Below are 21,115 nucleotides of genomic sequence, written 5' to 3'. Positions count from 1 at the left end.
TTTTTGTGAAAATTCTGAGATTATTCTCAGACTTTTAGAATTTGATTTTGATTTTAATTTCTGAATTTTTTTCTCGGAAATCTGCTTGGAATTCTCACTAATCTCTCTAATCTCATCATTTTGCCCCTTGAATTCTTTTTTTCTCAGAATTCTCACTATTTTACTTGGAATTCTGCCTAATTCTCAGAATTAAGTTTGAGAGAATTTCCTTTTCTTTTTTTAATCCCAGAATTCAATTTTTTCTCAGGAATTTCACTTTTTCTCGGAATTCTCACTATTTTACTTCTTACTAATTCTTACTAAATTCTCAGAATTTTGCTCCATGTTTTTCTCAGACTTCTGATTTTCTCATCATAAATCTGACTGTCAAAATTCTAAAATTAAAAATTAAAAAGAATAAAGTTAGAATTCTGGGTGTTGCTGGTTGTGGATTAGAATTTCAGAATATTGAGATTAATATTTTAAAGGTCAAGATTCCAAGGATAGTCAGAATTCTGAGTGAGTTTACCTTATCTTTTAATTTACTTATGCCTTATTTACAGTGGTTTGCAAAAGTATTCGGCCCCCTTGAACTTTCCCACATCTTGTCACATTACAGCCACAAACATGAATCAATTTTATTGGAATTCCACGTGAAAGACCAATACAAAGTGGTGTACACGTGAGAAGTGGAATGAAAATCATACATGATTCCAAACATTTTTTACAAATAAATAACTGCAAAGTGGGGTGTGCGTAAATATTCAGCCCCCTTTGGTCTGAGTGCAGTCAGTTGCCCATAGACATTGCCTGATGAGTGCTAATGACTAAATAGAGTGCACCTGTGTGTAATCTAATGTCAGTACAAATACAGCTGCTCTGTGACAGCTTCAGAGGTTGTCTAAGAGAATATTGGGAGCAACAACACCATGAAGTTCAAAGAACACACCAGACAGGTCAGGGATAAAGTTATTGAGAAATTTAAAGCAGGCTTAGGCTACAAAAAAATTTCCCAAGCCTTGAACATCCCACGGAGCACTGTTCAAGCGATCATTCAGAAATGGGAGGAGTATGGCACAACTGTAAACCTGTAGACAAGGCCGTCCACCTAAACTCACAGGCCGAACAAGGAGAGCGCTGATCAGAAATGCAGCCAAGAGGCCCATGGTGACTCTGGACGAGCTGCAGAGATCTACAGCTCAGGTGGGAGAATCTGTCCATAGGACAACTATTAGTCGTGCACTGCACAAAGTTGGCCTTTATGGAAGAGTGGCAAGAAGAAAGCCATTGTTAACAGAAAACCATAAGAAGTCCCGTTTGCAGTTTGCCACAAGCCATGTGGATGACACAGCAAACATGTGGAAGAAGGTGCTCTGGTCAGATGAGACTAAAATGGAACTTTTTGGCCAAAATGCAAAACGCTATGTGTGGCGGAAAATGAACACTGCACATCACTCTGAACACACCATGCCCACTGTCAAATATGGTGGTGGCAGCATCATGCTCTGGGGGTGCTTCTCTTCAGCAGGGACAGGGAAGCTGGTCAGAGTTGATGGGGACATGGATGGAGCCAAATACAGGGCAATCTTGGAAGAAAACCTTTTGGAGTCTGCAAAAGATGTGAGACTGGGGCGGAGGTTCACCTTCCAGCAGGACAACGACCCTAAACATAAAGCCAGGGCAACGATGGAATGGTTTAAAACAAAACATCCATGTGTTAGAATGGCCCAGTCAAAGTCCAGATCTAAATCCAATCGAGAATCTGTGGCAAGATCTGAAAACTGCTGTTCACAAAGGCTGTCCATCTAATCTGACTGAGATGGAGCTGTTTTGTAAAGAAGAATGGACAAGGATTTCAGTCTCTCGGTGTGCAAAGCTGGTAGAGACATACCCTAAAAGACTGGCAGCTGTAATTCCAGCAAAAGGTGGTTCTACAAAGTATTGACTCAGGGGGCTGAATAATTACGCACACCCCACTTTTCAGTTATTTATTTGTAAAAAATGTTTGGAATCATGTATGATTTTGGTTCCACTTCTCACGTGTACACCACTTTGTATTGGTCTTTCACTTGGAATTCCAATAAAATTGATTCATGTTTGTGGCTGTAATGTGACAAAATGTGGGAAAGTTCAAGGGGACCAAATACGTTCGCAAGCCACTGTATTTAAAACAAAATCACTATAATTTCTGAAGAGTGCACAGCGCACTTATCCAGTTTAAAATAATATCTTGTATTGTATACAGTTACATACTTTTGCCATGAAAAAAATAGAATTTCTCTATGTTTAGCAGCTTATTGATCAGCGTATACATGGGTATGTGTGTATACACGTGTGTACATGTGACGATGTACTGCAATAAACGAGCACATAAAATGGGGCATCCCTTGCTAAACCACTTATCAGCACACACACAGATATGCTCCAGTGGGATCTTTTCTTCCTGCTTCCTGTTGCTCAATAATTCAGTCGGTCCAGAGTGGAGGCTATAGTTTCCAACCATGAGAAGATGTGTTCGAGTGTGTATCCGCACGAACAGATGGAGCCATTAGTATCAATGCTGTTTTTGACGGCATTTAGCTTGTAAGTGCACGTATTGATTTTACGAGCTTATTGACGTCCATTTTTCCATTTGTACAGTAAACAGCGGATAAAAGCGAGAAAGAAAAAAAAGGAGAGGGAAACAGCTGGCTTTTGAAGCATGTGGTCCCCCTCACTCTCTGTCCCAGTAATGGCTTATTGAATTAGGACAGCAAATATTTTTAGTCGCCACCACCGGCTGTGAGAAAACGTAGCCTGAATTACAGTAAATGGTAAACTTGCTGTCTGTTGACACTGGGATGCACACACACACACATGCACACAAAGCGAAGAAACCTCTGCTGGCTGTAGTAAGCACCCAGTTTCCTCCCTTAGTCCATCATTGCATCAGGGCCTTTGATGTGCCTCAGTGCTTGGCCGAGAGTCCCCATCAGCTAAGAGTTTATCTGCTGGGCTTGCAGCTCGCTGGTTTGAAGCTGTTGGCCTTGCATATGTTGAAGATGAGAAATTAGGAGCGATTACACTAAGAAAGATGGGGAGCGGGGGTGAGTATGGGGAAGGCTCGAAGAGCAAAGAAAAAAGAAAAAGACTTAAGAGAGGGAGTGAGTATTTCAGATAATTTCCCATGTAGGGGATATTAGCAAGCTTGTGGCTGCATTTATTTCAGAAATGTTAAAGTGCCTTGCCGTGCATTTAAAATTCAAAGCTACAAAAGCACTGAGAAGAGTTATAAATATCCACCAATCAGCTGAAAACTTAAAACTACTGATAACTGAAGAAAATAACAGTGATTATCTCATTATAGTGCAAGGTTACACTGGGATATATTGGATCCTGGCATCCATGCGGATGTTAATTTGTCACTTGCCACCCGTGCACAATAGCAGCGACCTCCCCAGCAATGCAAAAACTGCTCAGGAACAGCTCAAGGAACCCAGCAAAGAGACCAGGATGTTCAACCAGAATTCCAAATCCACATATTTAAACTGGATTGAGTTTGTTGGATTACCCATATCTAACAATGGTTTACCTGTGAAACCACAGAATTCAAATGATCTGCTGCCAACGTCTTGGTTCCCCTCCCCCCGTCCATTTCCTTACAGACCACACAAGGTGGGACCTTGGCAAAATTAAGCAGGTGGTTTTTTAAAATGTTGTGCCTGATTAGTGCATTTTTCCCTATTCTCTTAGTTGTTTTCCCCATGACAACGGGCTAATTTTGTTATCCAACAAAGCCTCCTTTCTCTTCATTGAACTAATTGTTATCTTGAGACAGCCACTGACAAGGCGATGGCAGCGGCGGTGGAAGAGCGAGTTTCAAAACAGCATAAATAAGCAGAGAAAGCAAGAGAGAAATTGGATGAGGTGGTTCAAATTTAAATATTATCCATCTGGAGAAAGAAATGTGCAAACACACTGGAAGATGATGGTTCTTCATGTCTGGCAAACACCACTCAGGAGTCAGATTAATTCAAAACGTAAACATGACTGTTTGTAGCGGCGCTGCATTCTCCTACAGTCCACAAACATAATTCATGGAGGTCCTGGTGCATCTTTAATCTTTCTGTAAATGTTCAACTAGCTGCCTTTTCCATACAACCTCTAGCATCCATTTCTTCCATTTATCCAATTCTAATTTGTTTTCATTTTATTTTGAAACTTCTTTTCTATCATGCATTTTTTCCATAAAGTTGTGTCCATATTCATTTTATAGTAATTTCAGGCTGTATTATCAGGATAATTATGAACAGTGTGAGTACAGTTGTTTGGAAAACGTACCTTCTTTGTGTGTATGTTGTTTTCTCACATACAATTTCCTGGTTTTGCAGTCAAATCTTCTCATATCCTGTGTGGGCATTATGCCATCAATGGATTTTAAGGCAAAGAGGGGTACAGCAGCACAGAGACTTGTGTCTGCAGACAGAGGGTCAAGTATTATTGTGTAAAACTATAAGACCCTGCAGGGAAAATTCACAGCTTATGATAATGGAACATATGAATATGACTAGCTTGACTGGACACTTTATGTGACACCGTGTAAATTATGAATACAAACAGTATACAATACAATAATCTAAAAAGTGTTTACAGCCAATATTTCTTTGATGACAGTGCAGATAACAGAGCCAGTATCAAATCTTGAGTTACTGTCTTTATACAATTGGTTGAATGTATTATACAGTATTTGTTAATCTTCAGGATAAGTGGTGCCTACACAGATGTAAAGCTGGCTTTTCCACTATCCTACAAACCCAACCTAACCATGACCATAACCACAACATTCCCCTGACCCTGAAAAAAACAACAACCAACACCTAATTTGTTGGTGAACCTTCATCGGAGGAGGGGGGGGATTGACAATCACACACAATAGAGAGATGCACACTCTGCGTAAACTTCTAAAATCCCAAATTCGTGCAAGTTTGGGATTTCCCTGGAATACCATAGGTGCGATATTAAATGAGTACACCTACTATCTGAACTGTTGCAGTATAATGATTCCCATATTCCAAACACGGTCTCTCGCTCTCGCTCTCTCTCTCTCTCCACTGTGCGGCGGTTTGATGGGTCGGTCGGTGAAGCTGCTTCTTGGCTCCTGAGCTCCGAGAGAGAGATAAGCCGGCTGCAGAGGTAAGGAACGAGGAGAAGGGGGAGAGGCTGGAGCAGAGGGAATACGAGTGGCGGTATTATTAGTGGTGAAAGATGCATAAAAGAAAACTGAAATGTTGTTTTTAACGCTTTTAACGCTCCTACTGGTAAAGCCTCTGTTATTTGTCATTGCAGCGGTGTTCTCAGTTTGCTGTGCTTGAGGTGTTGCTTGGCTGTTGCTGGAGTAATTAATATTTCGGAGGGTGACACGGAGGATGCAGTTTCCCCCACCTGGGATTAAAGAGACCTCAGGTGATCTGTCGGGGACACTTGAAGTGCACAAGTGCATGTTTGAAATCAATTTGCGCGTTTTCGTCCTCTGTGCATCTGTTGGGATGCGCACGGAAATTTGTGAGGAAGATAGTGAGAGAGGTGTGGTGTGTGTGTGTGTGTGTGTAGGTTAAAGTACGCGCGTAAAAATGCGTGCTGCTGGTTATTGCGGACTGTGTCGTGTAAATTAGGCTGCAGAGTGCTGGGTGTGTGTGTGTTTGCGGGGGGTGAAGCGGTTCTGAGAGGATAGAGAGACCACAGAAAGAGGTCGGAGTGAGACCGAGAGAGAGATCTATGTCACTGTTGGTATGCAGACATGCACGACCATCATCCGTCAAACTTAAGCTCGCCACACATTAAGACAGATGACGATTTGAGCCCGGTTCTGGCTATTAAGCAGTGATACTGATATTTATATTAATGCTGCATAATTACATGTTATCTTGATTTAGTTATCTGTGGACTGTCAGAGCATTGTTTACCTGATTGACTTTATGGTCAAATGTGGATGCACAAGTTTTTACGTCACCAATTTGCAAAAATTTGTTTGGTTGTAGAAGAAAATCAAAGATCTTTAAAGGTCGAGGATGAACTGAAAAAGATAAACAAGTGCCAGCTTTGGCCTTATCGGCCAGCACCAGTGGCTTATATCAGTAAAACGCTTGTGACTGATTTGTCGCAGCCTCACAAAGCATAGAAGTTTTTATATTGTGACCAGGTACTCACTCCTACATTGTTCTAAAAATAAATTCCCAAGTGATAGAAGATTTTGGACGAGGCTCTGGCCTTTCTTTGTGGGGTTTGCATGTTCTCTCGGAGCCTCCAAGATCTTTCTGCCTACAGTCCAGTGACGGGTTAAATGGTGATTCTAAAGTTGATCCTAGCTGTGGATTTGGGGCTTAATAGTCTAGCCTAGCTTTGTTGTAGGCTGCTGAACTCTTATCAAGCACAATCCAGCACTTATATGACCCCCAGTTAGGTTAGCAGTTAAGAAACTGCTGCTCAATGATACTGAGACCTTGGAACCAACTTTTAATAAACTGTATGGGCAGGTGCTTGATTTCATACAGCTGTGGGAATGGAGCTGAAAACACCGGAATTCAGAGATTAAGAGGTGTGGCACAATACTTTATTAGATTCATTTCAATGAACGCTACACTGTAATTTCACTGTTAAAGGTCATTCAGTCTCAAATCACTGTGGGCTCTCTGCTCGCCTATCTCCAATTTGGCTAAAAATTTTATGTCCAAAGTTTGTAGCTTTTTATATAAAATACTTTTTAAAATATTACCTTCTTTTTTCACACTTTGAAAATCTGAGACAACCCTTGAACATGAATATCTAACAAAACAAAGTGGAAAAAAAAGAACGAGTGAGCAGAAAATGTTCTAAAAAATGTGAAGATTTGTGTTGGAATGACCCAGTTGGTAGCTGGATTTACAGTAATTAAGAATACTGTGCATTAAGCTTTATGACATCATATTGTCAGTAGTGTGGATGAGATTTTACGATCATATTAGTGCTACAACAGTAATATAAAGAGGAACAGTATTAGAGCATAAACAGTTTATTACCCTAAAATTACCTGTGGGTGTCCTCCTCTGTGTACTCTGAATTCAGTTTCCTGTTATGCTTAAACTGTGTTTGCAGCTTGGTATTCACTTCTTGCCTCACAAGGCTACAGTATTCCTGACCTGCTCAAAATTGCATCAACCACCCAAGGTGAAGACTGCCGAATTTCTATGGTAGTCTCACTCATTGCTGTCTAAACCTCAGTACAGCTTTCTGCTACACAAACCCTGGTAACTAGATCGCACGTGAAAAAACAATCAAGGATTTGAACTTGAATTTACATGATCACACAAGAAAAAGATACACTACTGTACCGTAAATATACAGAAGCTCTTAATATGTTTCGTATCTTAAACGAGATGTGAATGAACCATTACTGTGTGATATATGCTGTTAAATGCAGTCTGCCTGATAAACCACACACACAACTCCACACATTTGACTCTTTATAAGGTTGAATGGCTTCTAAACTGGTGGTGTCCCTTATATTTGTAGCCAGGCTTTTGTGTAAAATAGCCAGACATCCTCATGCAGCCCTCGCTGGGATGGTTTTCGATGGAAGGTGAAGCAAACGCTGGGTGTGCGTTGCACTGTGGAGGGTCCAGAGGGAAAAGGATAGCGCAGACTTTAGACACAGCAAGAGATCTCACTCACCGCATCCACTTCCTGTCATCGCAGCGTGTTTTAAAGGAAAGGGGGGTGGTTAAATAAATGTTCACCTCTAAATGTAATCAGAATAATTTAGAGTATTAATCTGCGACAAGTATAAAAATAAATGTCATGCGTTTCTTTCAGTCATTTAATTTCCTGAAACCTGGGGCCTATTTTTATTTTATTTTATGTTTTTCTTCTTCAGTGACTTCAAATTACATCACAACACTTTCACTGTTGTTGTTCGTTTGTAGTGCAAAAGAGGAGCAAGCACAAATGTTTTGACTGATGCCTTCCTCAGTGTTCATTTTCTTGCAATCGAGTATCATTTCTGTGGCAGCGCTTGATTTGTTCCAATTATGTAGAGCTGAACGCTGAGCTGGTGAAGACATCAGCTGAAATTCAAGCGTGCTTGTTAGTCTTTTGCATTTAAGAAGAAGAAAGATAAAGCTTAAGTGAAGCTTAAAAAACTGTGCTTTACTTGTAATTGTACGTAGCTAACAAAGCCGAACAAACAAAGGACTCTACACCTACAGGCTCTCACGAAGACATCACAGCACGTCGACTGAAGTCTCGTAAACACCACAGGAAGGAGTTTCCTGAGCTGGCGGTTCTAAAGAAGTTTGAGGGCTTAACATAGGAAGATTTTAATGCTTCTGTAAAAACATGTTGTTTGCGTTTCATAAAATGAGGCGTGTGTGGTCCCTTTATATCGTCTTCATCCTCACATTCATCTAATTTTGGATAAATAGATTAGGCATTACATCAGAGGCTTTCAAGGTGACCAAAGCTGACTCTGGAAGTTCTTTAAAGCAATTAGGCCAAATAAAGCATCTCTATCAACAGGGGTGAGGCTCCCCTGTGAACCATTAATTAAATAATAGAGGATGATCTGATGTGAATGTTCAACCTGAACATTTCATTTCTTTGCAAAATCCAGAGTTAGAGCGAATGTTGGAGGTATTGATCCCAGCTTATGCAACTTTATGACATTCCAGGAGCAGGATGGAAAGAAAATGGGAGTTTAAACTTGAGCAGTTCAGAGAAACAAACCAGGCATCACTTCTAAGCATTGACTGCTGGTTTGGAGTAGCAGTTAAGCAGACGGTGTCCCTGTCTTTTCTTCAGCACCAGAAAGCTCCTGGACACATGGACACTTTGTACAGTATATCCTCTCACACATTCAGACACACACAAACAGCTGGTTAATGAGAGTGTCGACTTAAAAAGGACATTAAATTCACTTCAGATGACACAAAACTGCCATTTACTCTTAACCCAGTCAAAACCACTTTCTTAACTTTAGTTCGATTCTTATTATTTAATGTTTAACTTACTAGCACGAAAGAAGATGTGCTACCACTATGTGTCTTTGTAAACGGCTTTATGAGTAATACATGAACTAAATATAATACACAACCTAGGTGCACCTTTTTCTGAGATAAGCTAAGCTACACTAGACTCTGGCTGAAGCTTCGTAGTTTCCATATAGATATGAGAGTGGTATTGATCTTATCTTCAGATCTGTGAATGTTTCCCAACATGCCAAACCCAATCATCCTACAACCAATCACGCTCAGGTCTGCTCTCATTTTGCTTCCTTTCTCTTTTCACTCTTTGGGCATGAAGCAGAAATTGCTTTGTGGCAGTTCTTTAACTTGTAATTTTGCTTCAGAATATGAGATTATGCACAGTTGAAATAGCATATCAACACATGATGCTCACGATGATGATACTGCGGATGCAGGCACCCACACTGATTCTGTGTCAAATTTCAGCTCTGATACCTTTATTCTTTCAGCTGAAAACATGCTTACATGGTTAATATTCACAAATTGATTAAATTCGATAAATTTGATTTTTTTTTTTCCTACAGCAGGGATGTCAAACATGAGGCCCGGGACTAGAATTGGCCCGGCAATGACTCCAGTCTGAGCCTGTGGACAGTTTTAGAAAATGCGACTTCACTTTTAACTGTATTTTCAAGTTTTGCTAGTTTTCCTCTGCCCATTCATACTGCACCAAAGTAAATAAGCAATAGATAAACATTTAAATGACTAAAAACACTGTTTGTTACAGTGAATTCCCAGTTAAAGAAAAAAGAACTTTAACTCAGGTTTTAGTTTTGCTCTCCTTCTCACCATTCATGCTAGCTTTTGGGAACTACACATGTGAACTACATTTCCCATGTACACATGGTTTATGAAGCACAGGTGGACACTATTAAAAACTCTTTGCCAACATTTGGCTGAAGTTCTAGGAAGACATTTTGCTTTGATAACCTTCATCAGGCCTTCATTCACATTTCAGTTCTTTTAGTGGTGAGTGTGATGGTCTTTTTTTTAAAGATTTTACTGAGTGGAAACACAAAGTGGAAAATACTACTTTTCTCTGAGCAGATTCATCTTCCAGTCATACACCTAAAGACTATAATTTCTTCCACAAATATTTTCTCAGATAAATGTTTCCAGGAAACCTCAGTCTCACTGAGATTATGTGCAAACTCTTCTGGTTTGCATTGCAAAAGAAATGAATAAATTAAACTGAAATGAAATAATGGAGTGTGTTTCCATTATCACGAGTGCATATTTGGCAGTTTCCAGGTATATTGTTGTAAGGATTCAGTTATCTGCAACACAAGGAAGAGCTCGCTATCATGACATTTCCTATAGAGTGCGCAGATTAGATTTGTTTTGCATTTTCATTGCGCGGTTTGCAACCAGACTCATTTAATCGAGTGCAGAATTGTTTAGATTTCCAGGCCTGTGTAACATTATTTTGCACATTCACTGTGTTGCAGCCAGCAAAGAGACTAGCTGTCTGCAGATGAATCAGTCAGAAGCTATTATTTCTTTTACAATGGACTAAATGGAAAGGCATCTGGTCCCAGTTACGTTTGGGATAAAATCTTCTGGCACTGATGAGCACAGAGGAAAAGAGGATGCATAGATGGAGCCCTCATATAGAAACCAGGGCTTCAAGTGTGTTTCATTTCTCTTTCCAGCTGTTTGCCCCCTATCTGACTTCTCCTTCTCTTTCTTGCACCTAATCTCAGCTCAAGTGTCACACAACAATATTTTGACAGCTGTCAGAAGAGCACAGACAGGCCTGAGTAATGGGATGTCACGAGTGTGTGTGTGTGTGTGTGGAGTCATATATATTGCATGTATTGTGCATGATTCAGTGATGGGTTGTTCTGTAGTAAATTAAAGGGCAATTTTATGGGGTTTAAAATCAACCTTTAACCTGCTGCAATTTGTTTCTGTACTTTGTGAGTGGTTTATTGGAATAATGTGCAATCATTTTTGCAACAGTCTCCATGTCCTCCTTCGCTACACCCATGAATCTTATCTGTGCTCTTCCTCTTTTACTCCTGCCTGGACACTCCATCTTCAGCATCCTCCACATAGTTTCCACGCCGCTCAACCTGAGTTGTCCCTCGGATATACTCATTTCTAATCCTGTCCATTTTGGTCACTTGTAACACAATTCATCTTCAACTCTGTCACCTCCAGCACGGCCTCCTGTCTTTTTGTCACTACTGCTGTCTCCAAACTCTACATCATAGCAGGCCTCACTACCATCTTGTAAACCTTCCCTTTCACTCTTGCTGCTATCCTTCTGCTTCTCTGAATGGAAATGAACGTGCAAATTAGTTTTCAAAATGAGATATTCGTCTGACTGATTTTCATCATTTGAATTAATTCATGCACATGATGTCTAATTTTAACTGAAGAAACAAATTTTTATTCCCCTTGTAAAACAAGACATCACATCCTTTGTGGGAAAGAAGCAAGTGACTCTCTTATATGCCAGGAAATATGATGTCCCACAAACTGAAATGATTGACTGGAATAATCAAGCAAAAACAGAATGTATTTTATTCTCCTTTAACTTCAGTCTCATGTGACGGGGGTCTGGAGGGAGTAGCATAGAAGGGATAACAGAGAAAAGTAGGAGAATTGATGATGCCTCCATTGCATCCATCCTGTGGCTGCTGACAGAAAACCAGAAAATAGAGAGACATGGGAGACTGGAGCCCAATGCTCAGTTCTATGGTCCAATTTATCACTTTGTTTCTCTCTCTCTTTCTTTCCCTAGACTCTGGAGGCAGCACAGTTGGAAATAAAGAAGAGAAGACAAAGAAGAGAGGATAATTTAACACACGGGGAAGGCGACTGTAAGGGAGAGATGGCTGAGGCACAGCAGCAGCAGCAGCAACAGCAGGAGGAAGGAGGGGAGAAGGAGAAGGAAGAGGAGCAGCAGCAGTCGAGCCCCGTGGAGAAGACTGAACCTGACGAAGGGGCTGAGGAACCGAAGGAGCTCGCCCAGACGACCCCGTCTCGACCTCTGCTCTCCACGAGGTCCACGAGCATCGTGGACCCAGATGATGACACGCCCAACATGATTGTTTACAGAAAGGTAAGAGCAAGCATAATCTCCAGCATCTTTTTGCTGACTCACAGTAGTTTGTGGTTTTGTTAGACAAATTTTAACTGGTTGCTGCTGGTGGTGCTGCAGACTTTTGGCTTTGCTGTCAGTCAAACTCAAAAGTAAGTTTGAATAAAAAATAAAGCAAACATTCAGCTGATCTGTGAGGGTTTTGGAGCAAATTTTATTAGTTTCAGGTGATTCTGAGATTTCTATGTTTGGCTGGAATCAGTGAGGCCAGTTCTGAAACTAGCATTATTCTTTTTACATGTATTACATGTATGCATCTTTTACATGTATTTTAATTGGAGGAAGCCAGAGTATCAGCATAAACTCCAACAGGACAAAATTACTTGATGTCTGTGTCATCAGACATGGAGATTTACTGTATAGGTGGTATAATTATAGGTGTGATTATAACCCAAAGCTTTAGAGGTTTATTATTATTCCTCTACAGTAGTTACTTTATGCCACACAGAGCTGATTAAAAGACAAATGAATGTATTTCAAAGGCAGTCTTGCTCTCTCTTCTAAATGAATATGAGCTGTGACCGCATTACTTACCAGCAGGCAGCTGGTGCACACATTTAACTAATTATCATTATCATAATTAGGATGCTACATACTAAAATTGAAGTTAATTCCTATCGCCTGGTGATGCAGCAATTTCCTCTTGGAGCTGGAGTCATATGTATTTGAAGAGCTGCTGCCCTGATGTATGACACTAGAAATGAAGGCTCCTGCTGCGAACTGAGATGGAAAGTTTTTGGACAGGTGGCGAAAAAGTGAGAGATTGTTTTTCATAAACAAGCTTGCAGTATGTTTCTTTTGATTAGAAAAGACACACGTCAAATTTATGGAGAGGATAGTTTCAGAAATAGCAGAACATCTTTGTGAGAAATGAGGTTTTAAAAGAAGTGTGAAGTGAAGAGACTACATAAGACATCAGCTGAGCCACCACTGCAAGTTGACAACTGCATTAAGTACCATAGATAAATAAAGAATAGTGGAAAAGAACACTAACTCCTAAATGCTGGTCGAGAAGGACTAGCTGTCTAGAAGCAGCACACCACAAATGAAACTGTCCATGATAAATTAATGCCAAAATGTTGTACATAAAATATAAGGAAGGAGGCTCGGTTGCCATTTTTTGTAAGTTTCCACCCCATTTAAAGGCGTGTTTTGTGGCTGACCCTGACATTTGACCTCATTGTGAAAGGGAATGAGAATATACTGTTTCTCTGGACGGAATCAATGCACTATGTCATGTCACCCCAACCTGAATGAAAGACAAGGGGGAAGGAGATGAATTTACTCTGAGGGCAATCTTGCCTCCTGTGCTAAATGAACGTGTCAGTATTGTTTACCAGCAGGCAGCTAGTGCACATTTTTACTTATTTATCGTGACCACAGAAGTGTGGCTCTATAGGGATGAGGAGATGAAAAAGATGAGGAGATGATCTCTACTAGCCATAGCGTGTCTGTAATGCAAGAATTAATGGGTGAAATTGGCTGAAATAATTTCTCTCTGTCAGTAAGCACTAAATTCTGCGATCAGAGATGTGAAGGATATTTAATGCAGGCTGAGAACTTGTTTAAATGCTGAGTGGGCATTATCAAATTACTTTGCATCCTATTCAGTCTTGATGAAGCCTGGAAATGAACCACAGTGACAGCACTTGCACTTGACAATATAAAGAAGCAGCACTTGAAGATAAAACTTACTAGTGGCAATATTTTTGCTTTTTGTTTGGACAGATAACCTTTTCTGGTTCAATTAGTTTAACAAGTGCTCAAATGACTCAAAGCAAGAGCTAATTTCATATCTGGAGTGTATTCTACTTATTTATTTTTATTCAAGTTTGAATAAAAAGGTGCAGGTAGAAGAAAATGTCATAAATGTGGCCTTTCTAAAATGAATCGTTTACATTGGTTGAACACATACATTTAGTTGCATATTTGTCACACAGTAATTGCCCCCAATATTAACCTACGAATTAACTGCGATTAACCACATTTTTTTTGAAAAGCTGAGTTCAGTTAGATCAGCCACACCCAGGCCTCATTGCTACCAGACATGTTAAGGAAAGAAATCACTTAAATGGAACAAAGTTATGTAGGCTAAAAGATCTTTAAAAAATCAACACACCATGTCAAGATCTAAGAAACAAAGTCACTGACATCTATCAGGAAAGGGTTACGAAGCCATTTCTAAGGTTAGGGGACTTGAAACAGTGGAAACCTTACCAGGAATGGCTGGCCTACATCGACAACTCATCCAGAAACAACATCTAAAGAACTGCAGACCTCATTTGAGGACTAGGCAAAAATGGCACCCAAGAGTTCCAAGGTGAAAACTACTGCTCACCCAAAAGAACACAAAGATCTCACATTTGCCAAGAAATATCTCGATATACCCCCAAGACTTTTGTTGTTGAACTTTTTGGAAGGTTTGAGTCCCACGGTAGGTGGCATAAAACTAAACAGCATTTCATAAAAAACATTATCATCAGTCAAACGTGGTGGTGTGATGGTCTGGGACTGCTTTGCTGTTTCAGCACCAGGACGAGTTGCCTTACATGATGGAACCATGAATTCTGCTCTCTTTCAAAAAATCTTGAAAGACAGTACCTGAGCATTAGTTCATGTCCTGAAGCTTAAGCACATTTGGGTTTTACAGCAAGATCATGACCTGAAACACAAAAGCAAGTCCACCACTAAATGGAAAAAAATCAAGCAACTAAAGAAACAAACAAACAATAAAACCCACATGAAAACAACAACCAGGTTTTGGAGCGATCTTGGCTGGACTCAAATCAAACATGAATTTTCTGCTTGAAAACCCTCAGACATGGTTGAATTCTGATAATTCTCAAAGAAAAGTGGGACAAAATTCCTCCAGAGCCATGTAGAGTTGTTCCTAGTAATTGCAAATGTTTGACTGCAGTCCTTGCTGACAAAGGTGGCACAACCAGTCATAGGTTTAATAATAATACTAATAATAAACTTTATTTATAAAGCACACTTAAAAACCAAGGGTATGCCAAGGTGCTTAGAGAGCAAATACTTTCAGACAAAGGATCAAGTAGGTTTGGATTTGTTTAATCCAAAACATTCAACAAAAGCAAAACAAATATACAAAAAAAGGAACTTAAGAAGGAAGGAAATACTTTTTCACAGCACTGTACATGCAGACAAATGTAAACATGCAGATGACTGCACAATATGTTCATATACACATGTGCTTAAAAGGCAAAAGGCAAACAGAATAAGCACAAATTTCCTAAGCACAAAGTTACCATTTCCTACAAATAAGCCAAAATACAACTCATGGTAGTCAATGTGCAAATATATTCTTTGTATACATGTACTTAAATGATCTAATATTTATTGTTTATGTACAATGTACAGTGGGCTGTTCTGTTCTATGCTATGCACTGTGCAGTCCAAAGCTTCCTCTTGAGAGTTCCTCTAGAGTATTCAAACAAAAAGTCAACTTTAACATTGAGATTTCTCTTGTGTTCAATAGACCAATCTCTTATGGCCAATAATTTTCAGTTATTTCAAGTGTTAAATTGATCAAATCGACCAATTCCACAGGATTCTCGTTATTGTACGTTTTGTAACTTTGTTTTATCTCATAGTTCAGAACAATAACTGAGATGTGACAAAATTAAAGAGTAATGCAAGAATTTAAACTGACAGAGTATATCTTAAAATAGATTTTCAAGGTTTATTATTATTACACTAGGAAATTTAATTTCCTAAAATAAGTCATCTTGTTTTACCTATGTGTAAGGCATTTACGTCAAATAAATTTAAAACATGTCAGTTTCATCGTTAGCCGACCCCAGCAATGTGTGTTCACCACAAGAAAAGAAAACAGTGGTATCATCAGCAAAAAGGCCATAGTTGGATATTGTTTTAGATGCTACGGTTGGGTAGGTCTGAGTTCTTGCTGTAGGCTATTTAAGAACAATGGTTTATTGATTTATCCAAGATGCTAAGAAAGTTGGGTTTGAATATCTGTATGAAGGGTCTATGGATGATTTGATGCAGGAGGATATCTACAGTATAGATTTTGTCCCCATTTGGATGAATGCAACTGAAGACGTGCGTGTCTTAATATCCTGAAACTGGATAATGAGATTGCATTGTCTGATACAATGTTACTCACTCTCAGTGTCTTATTGTTATATAATAATTATATAATAAAGTATTTACTGGTGATGTTGATGAAGGATCTATAAATGGAGATTTCCTGCTAAGAAAAAGAATTTTAGTGAGATGAACCTATGTGTATCAATCAATCTGTGTATTGATTTATGTATTTTGACTCATCTGACCTACACATTCACCCTCTGTTCTCAGCTGCTTTTTCACTGGATCATTTCTGTGCGGTGTTTTTTAAGTGTATTTGAACCTTCTTCTTTTTTTTAAAAACAATTCTTCTTATCTTTCCACGATGACAAGAAAAACAATGAGACAGAAAAGTGGTAGGACTGATGAACTCATGGTAGACTATTTCAGTATCTGTAGTCCATCTGGCTTTGGAAATGTCATTTATCTAAAGATGCTGGAGGTGGAGCTGGAATCGCAGGACTCCAATTGCCAGTAAATGAATAAATAAACGAGTTCCTGATGCAGGATAGAGACAAGAGTTTACAGATAGAAAAAGAAGCTGTGTGGAGAGATTGAAAAACAAGGTAGTAGAAAATAACAGATGGTATAAGTGTCACGGACGCAGTTTCTAGGAGGTCCGTGAGCAGTGTGGACTATTATTATTATTATTGTATTGGATGTATGTTTGCTGCACTGTGCTCTTGTGTTCCATGCTTGTGTGTGTACGTGTGTGTGTCTGTCTGCGGGTGTGGCTGGACAGCCACCTGCAGGCCTGATGGGTGTGGCCCTGCCAGCTGCTGGTCACGCCTAGGTTCTCACACACCTGCTTCTGATCAAGCTCGTCGGGGGAGCTACTTAACAGAGCGATGGAGCTTCCTCCGGCGCAGGATCGTTGAGTTAGACTCCATGAGGAGAGCAAAACACAGTACAGCAGGACGCACGGGGTGTGCGTAGGCACGGGAGCAGAGAGCACGGAACACCAGCACTTAGGAGAAGGCACAACACAGGAGTTGAGGGAGCACATTGGAGATTTATTGTGTGGTGTACATTACCCCACTGTAAATAAACGCACTGTTCATTGCACTTAGTCCAGTGTTTGGGTCCTTTCTCCAACATCCCCACGGCTTGCCCTGGCAGACCGTGACAATAAGAGTGCAAAAATAGTGTGATAGCAAAGAAAAACAGTAGGCAAAGGGTAAGGAAAGGATAAAAGAAAAAATACCAAAAATATGAATCTGTAGAGTTAAAATGTATCTGAGCAGCAGCCTTACACATGTTAGTTGAGGATAAGAGCACCTGTCATCTAATATGATTTCTCCAGCAAAGAAGTCGTAGTATCACAAAGATATATTTTAAAACCTGCGTTCATCGGAGTGTGAAGGTGTATGAATGTTTATTAGTTTGCACTTGAGTTTAGAAGTGCTTGTGAATGGGTGAATGAGGCATGTTGTATAGAGCGTGGGGAGACTAGAAAACACTATATAAGAATCAGTCCATTTACCAAACCATAATATCCTTAGCTAAATTTGATCTTTTACTGTGGTTGAACCAAAAAAGCGTTTTGTGGAAAAAACAAAAAAAGACAGTCAGGAGAGGTTTTTATTTATCAAAAACATTTATTCAATTTTTCAGATTCAGTTCAAAAACTCCTCCAGAAATAGTGAGGTAGTTGTTGAAGGATGGCAATTAAACTACAAAATGACACAGGCACTCAGCAGCCTTGCTTTTATGAATAACATAACCAGCTGACAACCAGCTGAGTTGAATCCTCCATTGCAATGAGACAGATTGCAGATGGGTCACAGATAGGTTGATTGGCACAGACTGACTGCAACTGATATTTATTGACAGACTGTCTGTGTTTATGAATTATATGGTAGTTATGTACATACCTTCACTAACCTGATCAAATTCAATGCAACCACCAATACGTAGAGAGGTGGTCGTTCTATTTTTACTGTAGTATGACTGAATCATTAGAAGGATTACAGAAGAACTAGGCCACCTGGCAGGTGTGCTTTCTAATGACAAATAGATCAATTGTGTACAGTAGTTAAGTAAATTCAGCATTTTTTTAAATAGTTCTAATGAGGAATGTCATGACAAAATTATATTTTTCATCATCATGTTTTTAAAGACGATGTTTGGTGTCCATTTAGAGAGCTGGTTGTGACTGGTCGGAGTCTTCACTGGCTGCTATGAAGAAGATGAAACAGACTAATGCACTTACAACCAGCTACATGGGCTGCATTGCATTTATATGCAGACAAAAGCTACTTCAAAATGCCATTCCAGTGAGTTATAGCTTTCACAGTCTCTCTGCATTACAACACTTGCTTATAAGCTGACCTACTGATTTACAATATTGGCCATTACCAGTGTTGGGTAAGTTACTTTAAAATAGTAACTTAGTTACATTACTAGTTACTTCTATCAAAAGTAACTCAGTTACTTCAAGTTACTCGTTACTTTCAAAGTAACTAGTTACTAGGGAAAGTAACTTTGGTTTTACTCAGAATTCTCTTGTTAATGTGTTGCTTCCATAATTGGATACCCAGCACTGCCAGTCTTCTAGCTTGCTTACTTGCCACAAGTGCACTGTGCCACCTACCAATAGAAAGGAAAAGATAATGTGCATATTTCCACGAGAGAAATCCCACGCCTGGACCGTCATTGACTGCTGCCATGATTCTAGCCTACGTCACAGCGTCATGTGCGCCTTTTACATCCAACACAAAAACTGCAGTCGTGGTGCTTTGATTGTACTCAGAACTCGGAAATTCTGTCTTCTGAATAGGAAGATGTAGGCAACACCAGACTGCAGATGAGCTGCATACAGGGCTGGACTGGGACAAAAAATCGGCCTGGGCATTTTGACTAGAGACTGGCCCACCATTATAGGAAAAATCATAAAGCCTTTGAATGAAAACAAACGCTGTTGTGACAGTGATGTTCACTGTTTTGATGGTATATATGCATCAATCTATCAATCGTTTGTTGTAAGATTCAGATAATTCTTTTTTAAAAGCGAGACATTTTAAATGAGAATAAGAAAGAAAAGTATTTCTTTGTGCCCCCCTTTCCCTTTTAATGCCCTACCTGGCCCCCCTGGCAAAACTTTGCTAGATCCGCCCCTGCACAGTTACCAGCTGTCAGCTACTTAGAAAAGGATCCTAGTGTTATTTGTCTCTCAGAAACAGTTCATAACTTCCCTTATGAACAACTCATTCATGTCACCTAAAAGGTAAACCTGTTTCTCCATTACAGCTCTGATGATTCAGTAAGGACATCTCCTGGTTTCATCTTCATGTTTCCCTCTCACCAGATAACCAAACCGATATCATGACCAGCAGCTTTTTTGCAGCTGTGGCTCCAGCAAACATCAGCTGATACTAGAAATTAATATTAAATAAATTCTAACAACAGCTGATCAAGCTTAAATGTGCTGCTGTTGTTTAACGCGACATCGGCTGGTTTCCTCTTTCTGGCGCAAAGTGGGCGATAAACAAACAAGAGAGCCGATCAGCTGATCATTGATCAGTTTTCATGATTGAAGTAGAAACAGGAGAGGAAGGGGGAGAATGAAAGAAGAAGAGGCAGCTGTGCAGCAAACACAGAATAACTCCAGCTTTGTGCCTTTTTCATTGTAGCTGAATTACGGGACAAACTGTTCCTTTTCACCTCAATAAGAAACGCGTAATATTTTCTCTGAATACCAGACGGGACGGTTGGCAACTCTAATAACTTATGAACAAAACAAAGTTCAACATCATTAACTTCATAGCACCCACCCAGCTGTATAGGAACTCCGTCATGCTAGCTAGTACGCAGTACGGAAAAAGTCAGAATAACGAAAATAAACTCCACCTAAACTTGGTTTATATCTTACCCAGATAGACTGCAGGTCATAACTTCTTACCTGAAGGTCAGTTCACACTTGGACCGGCGGCCGCCTCGGGTCTCTTTTCCTTCTGTCCCCTTTCCCTCCTCCACCTGCTGCCTCCACCACTTGCTAATGTTACAGAATCTGTGGAAGCTCCGCGATAGCCACCACACGAAGTAACGAGTAACGAGCCTATCTAAATTCCAGTAACGACTAACGCGTTCCTGATTTTGGCATAATAACTAGTTACCGTGCTCGTTACCACAATAATAACGTAGTTACTGTAACGCGTTACTTAATAACGCGTTAGTCCCAACACTGGCCATTACACAAAAGGTTGCTTTGTGATTAAATATGTATTCCCAGGACTGCATTCCCATTAGTCTTTTTGGATGAGTCGCCAATCATGATGCATGCAAACTGTGCTTCAAATTCACCGTTTCCGAAGCTCTGAGACCCAAACTATCGAACCACTTCAAATTAATGGTGAATTAAGGTGAATTAAGTTTCTCCTTTTTTTTGTCTTATAGATAATTAACTTCCAATTTTATACACAACTAAAATAAGACGATTTTAGTGCTTGGAGAGTTAAATGCGGGTAGAACATGAGAGCTGATACTGGGTCAGTGTTTGAAGAGTAATTAGGATGAGAAGTGATGCCTCTCGCCCACAGGGACCCATTCATCTGCTAGAAAGATGGTGTATGACTTTATTCCATGTCTTCTTCTTTTTTACCCCTCCCCTCACTTTCTTATTCTATCATCTTAATGTCTGCTGTTCTAATTGATTCCTAATCACTTTAATTAATTCTCCCTCTATTTATTTTTAATGCTTTTATCCTATTTGGTTTAAAATCATAAATCTATGCGTACAATAGATGTTTGTCTAAGAAACTGAACATAACTCCTCCTCTCCCCACTAGATTATTTTTTGTTGTCAGCATCCAATACGCACACACACACACACACACACACACACACACACACACACACACACACACACACAGAGAGAGAGGAG

The 21,115-nt window shown here is 39.8% G+C and overlaps 1 protein-coding gene across 1 annotated transcript in view; it reads left to right on the top strand.

Annotated features, from left to right (window-relative positions):
* The first annotated feature begins 5,057 nt into the window (after positions 1-5,057).
* The window catches only part of rgs6 (regulator of G protein signaling 6), a 107,333-nt gene continuing 91,275 nt past the window's right edge, over positions 5,058-21,115 (top strand). The window contains exons 1-2 of the mRNA XM_085133734.1: positions 5,058-5,151; positions 11,764-12,084. Of these exons, the coding sequence (XP_084989860.1) occupies positions 11,854-12,084 (231 nt within the window). The 5' untranslated portion in view covers positions 5,058-5,151; positions 11,764-11,853. The remainder of the gene's footprint in view (positions 5,152-11,763; positions 12,085-21,115) is intronic.

This window comes from Neolamprologus multifasciatus, chromosome 15 (genome assembly GCF_963576455.1).
Source record: "Neolamprologus multifasciatus chromosome 15, fNeoMul1.2, whole genome shotgun sequence".
Classification (NCBI taxonomy): domain Eukaryota; kingdom Metazoa; phylum Chordata; class Actinopteri; order Cichliformes; family Cichlidae; genus Neolamprologus; species Neolamprologus multifasciatus.
The sequence above is the reverse complement of the archived record's forward strand: the minus strand, read 5'-3'. Positions and strand labels throughout refer to the sequence as shown.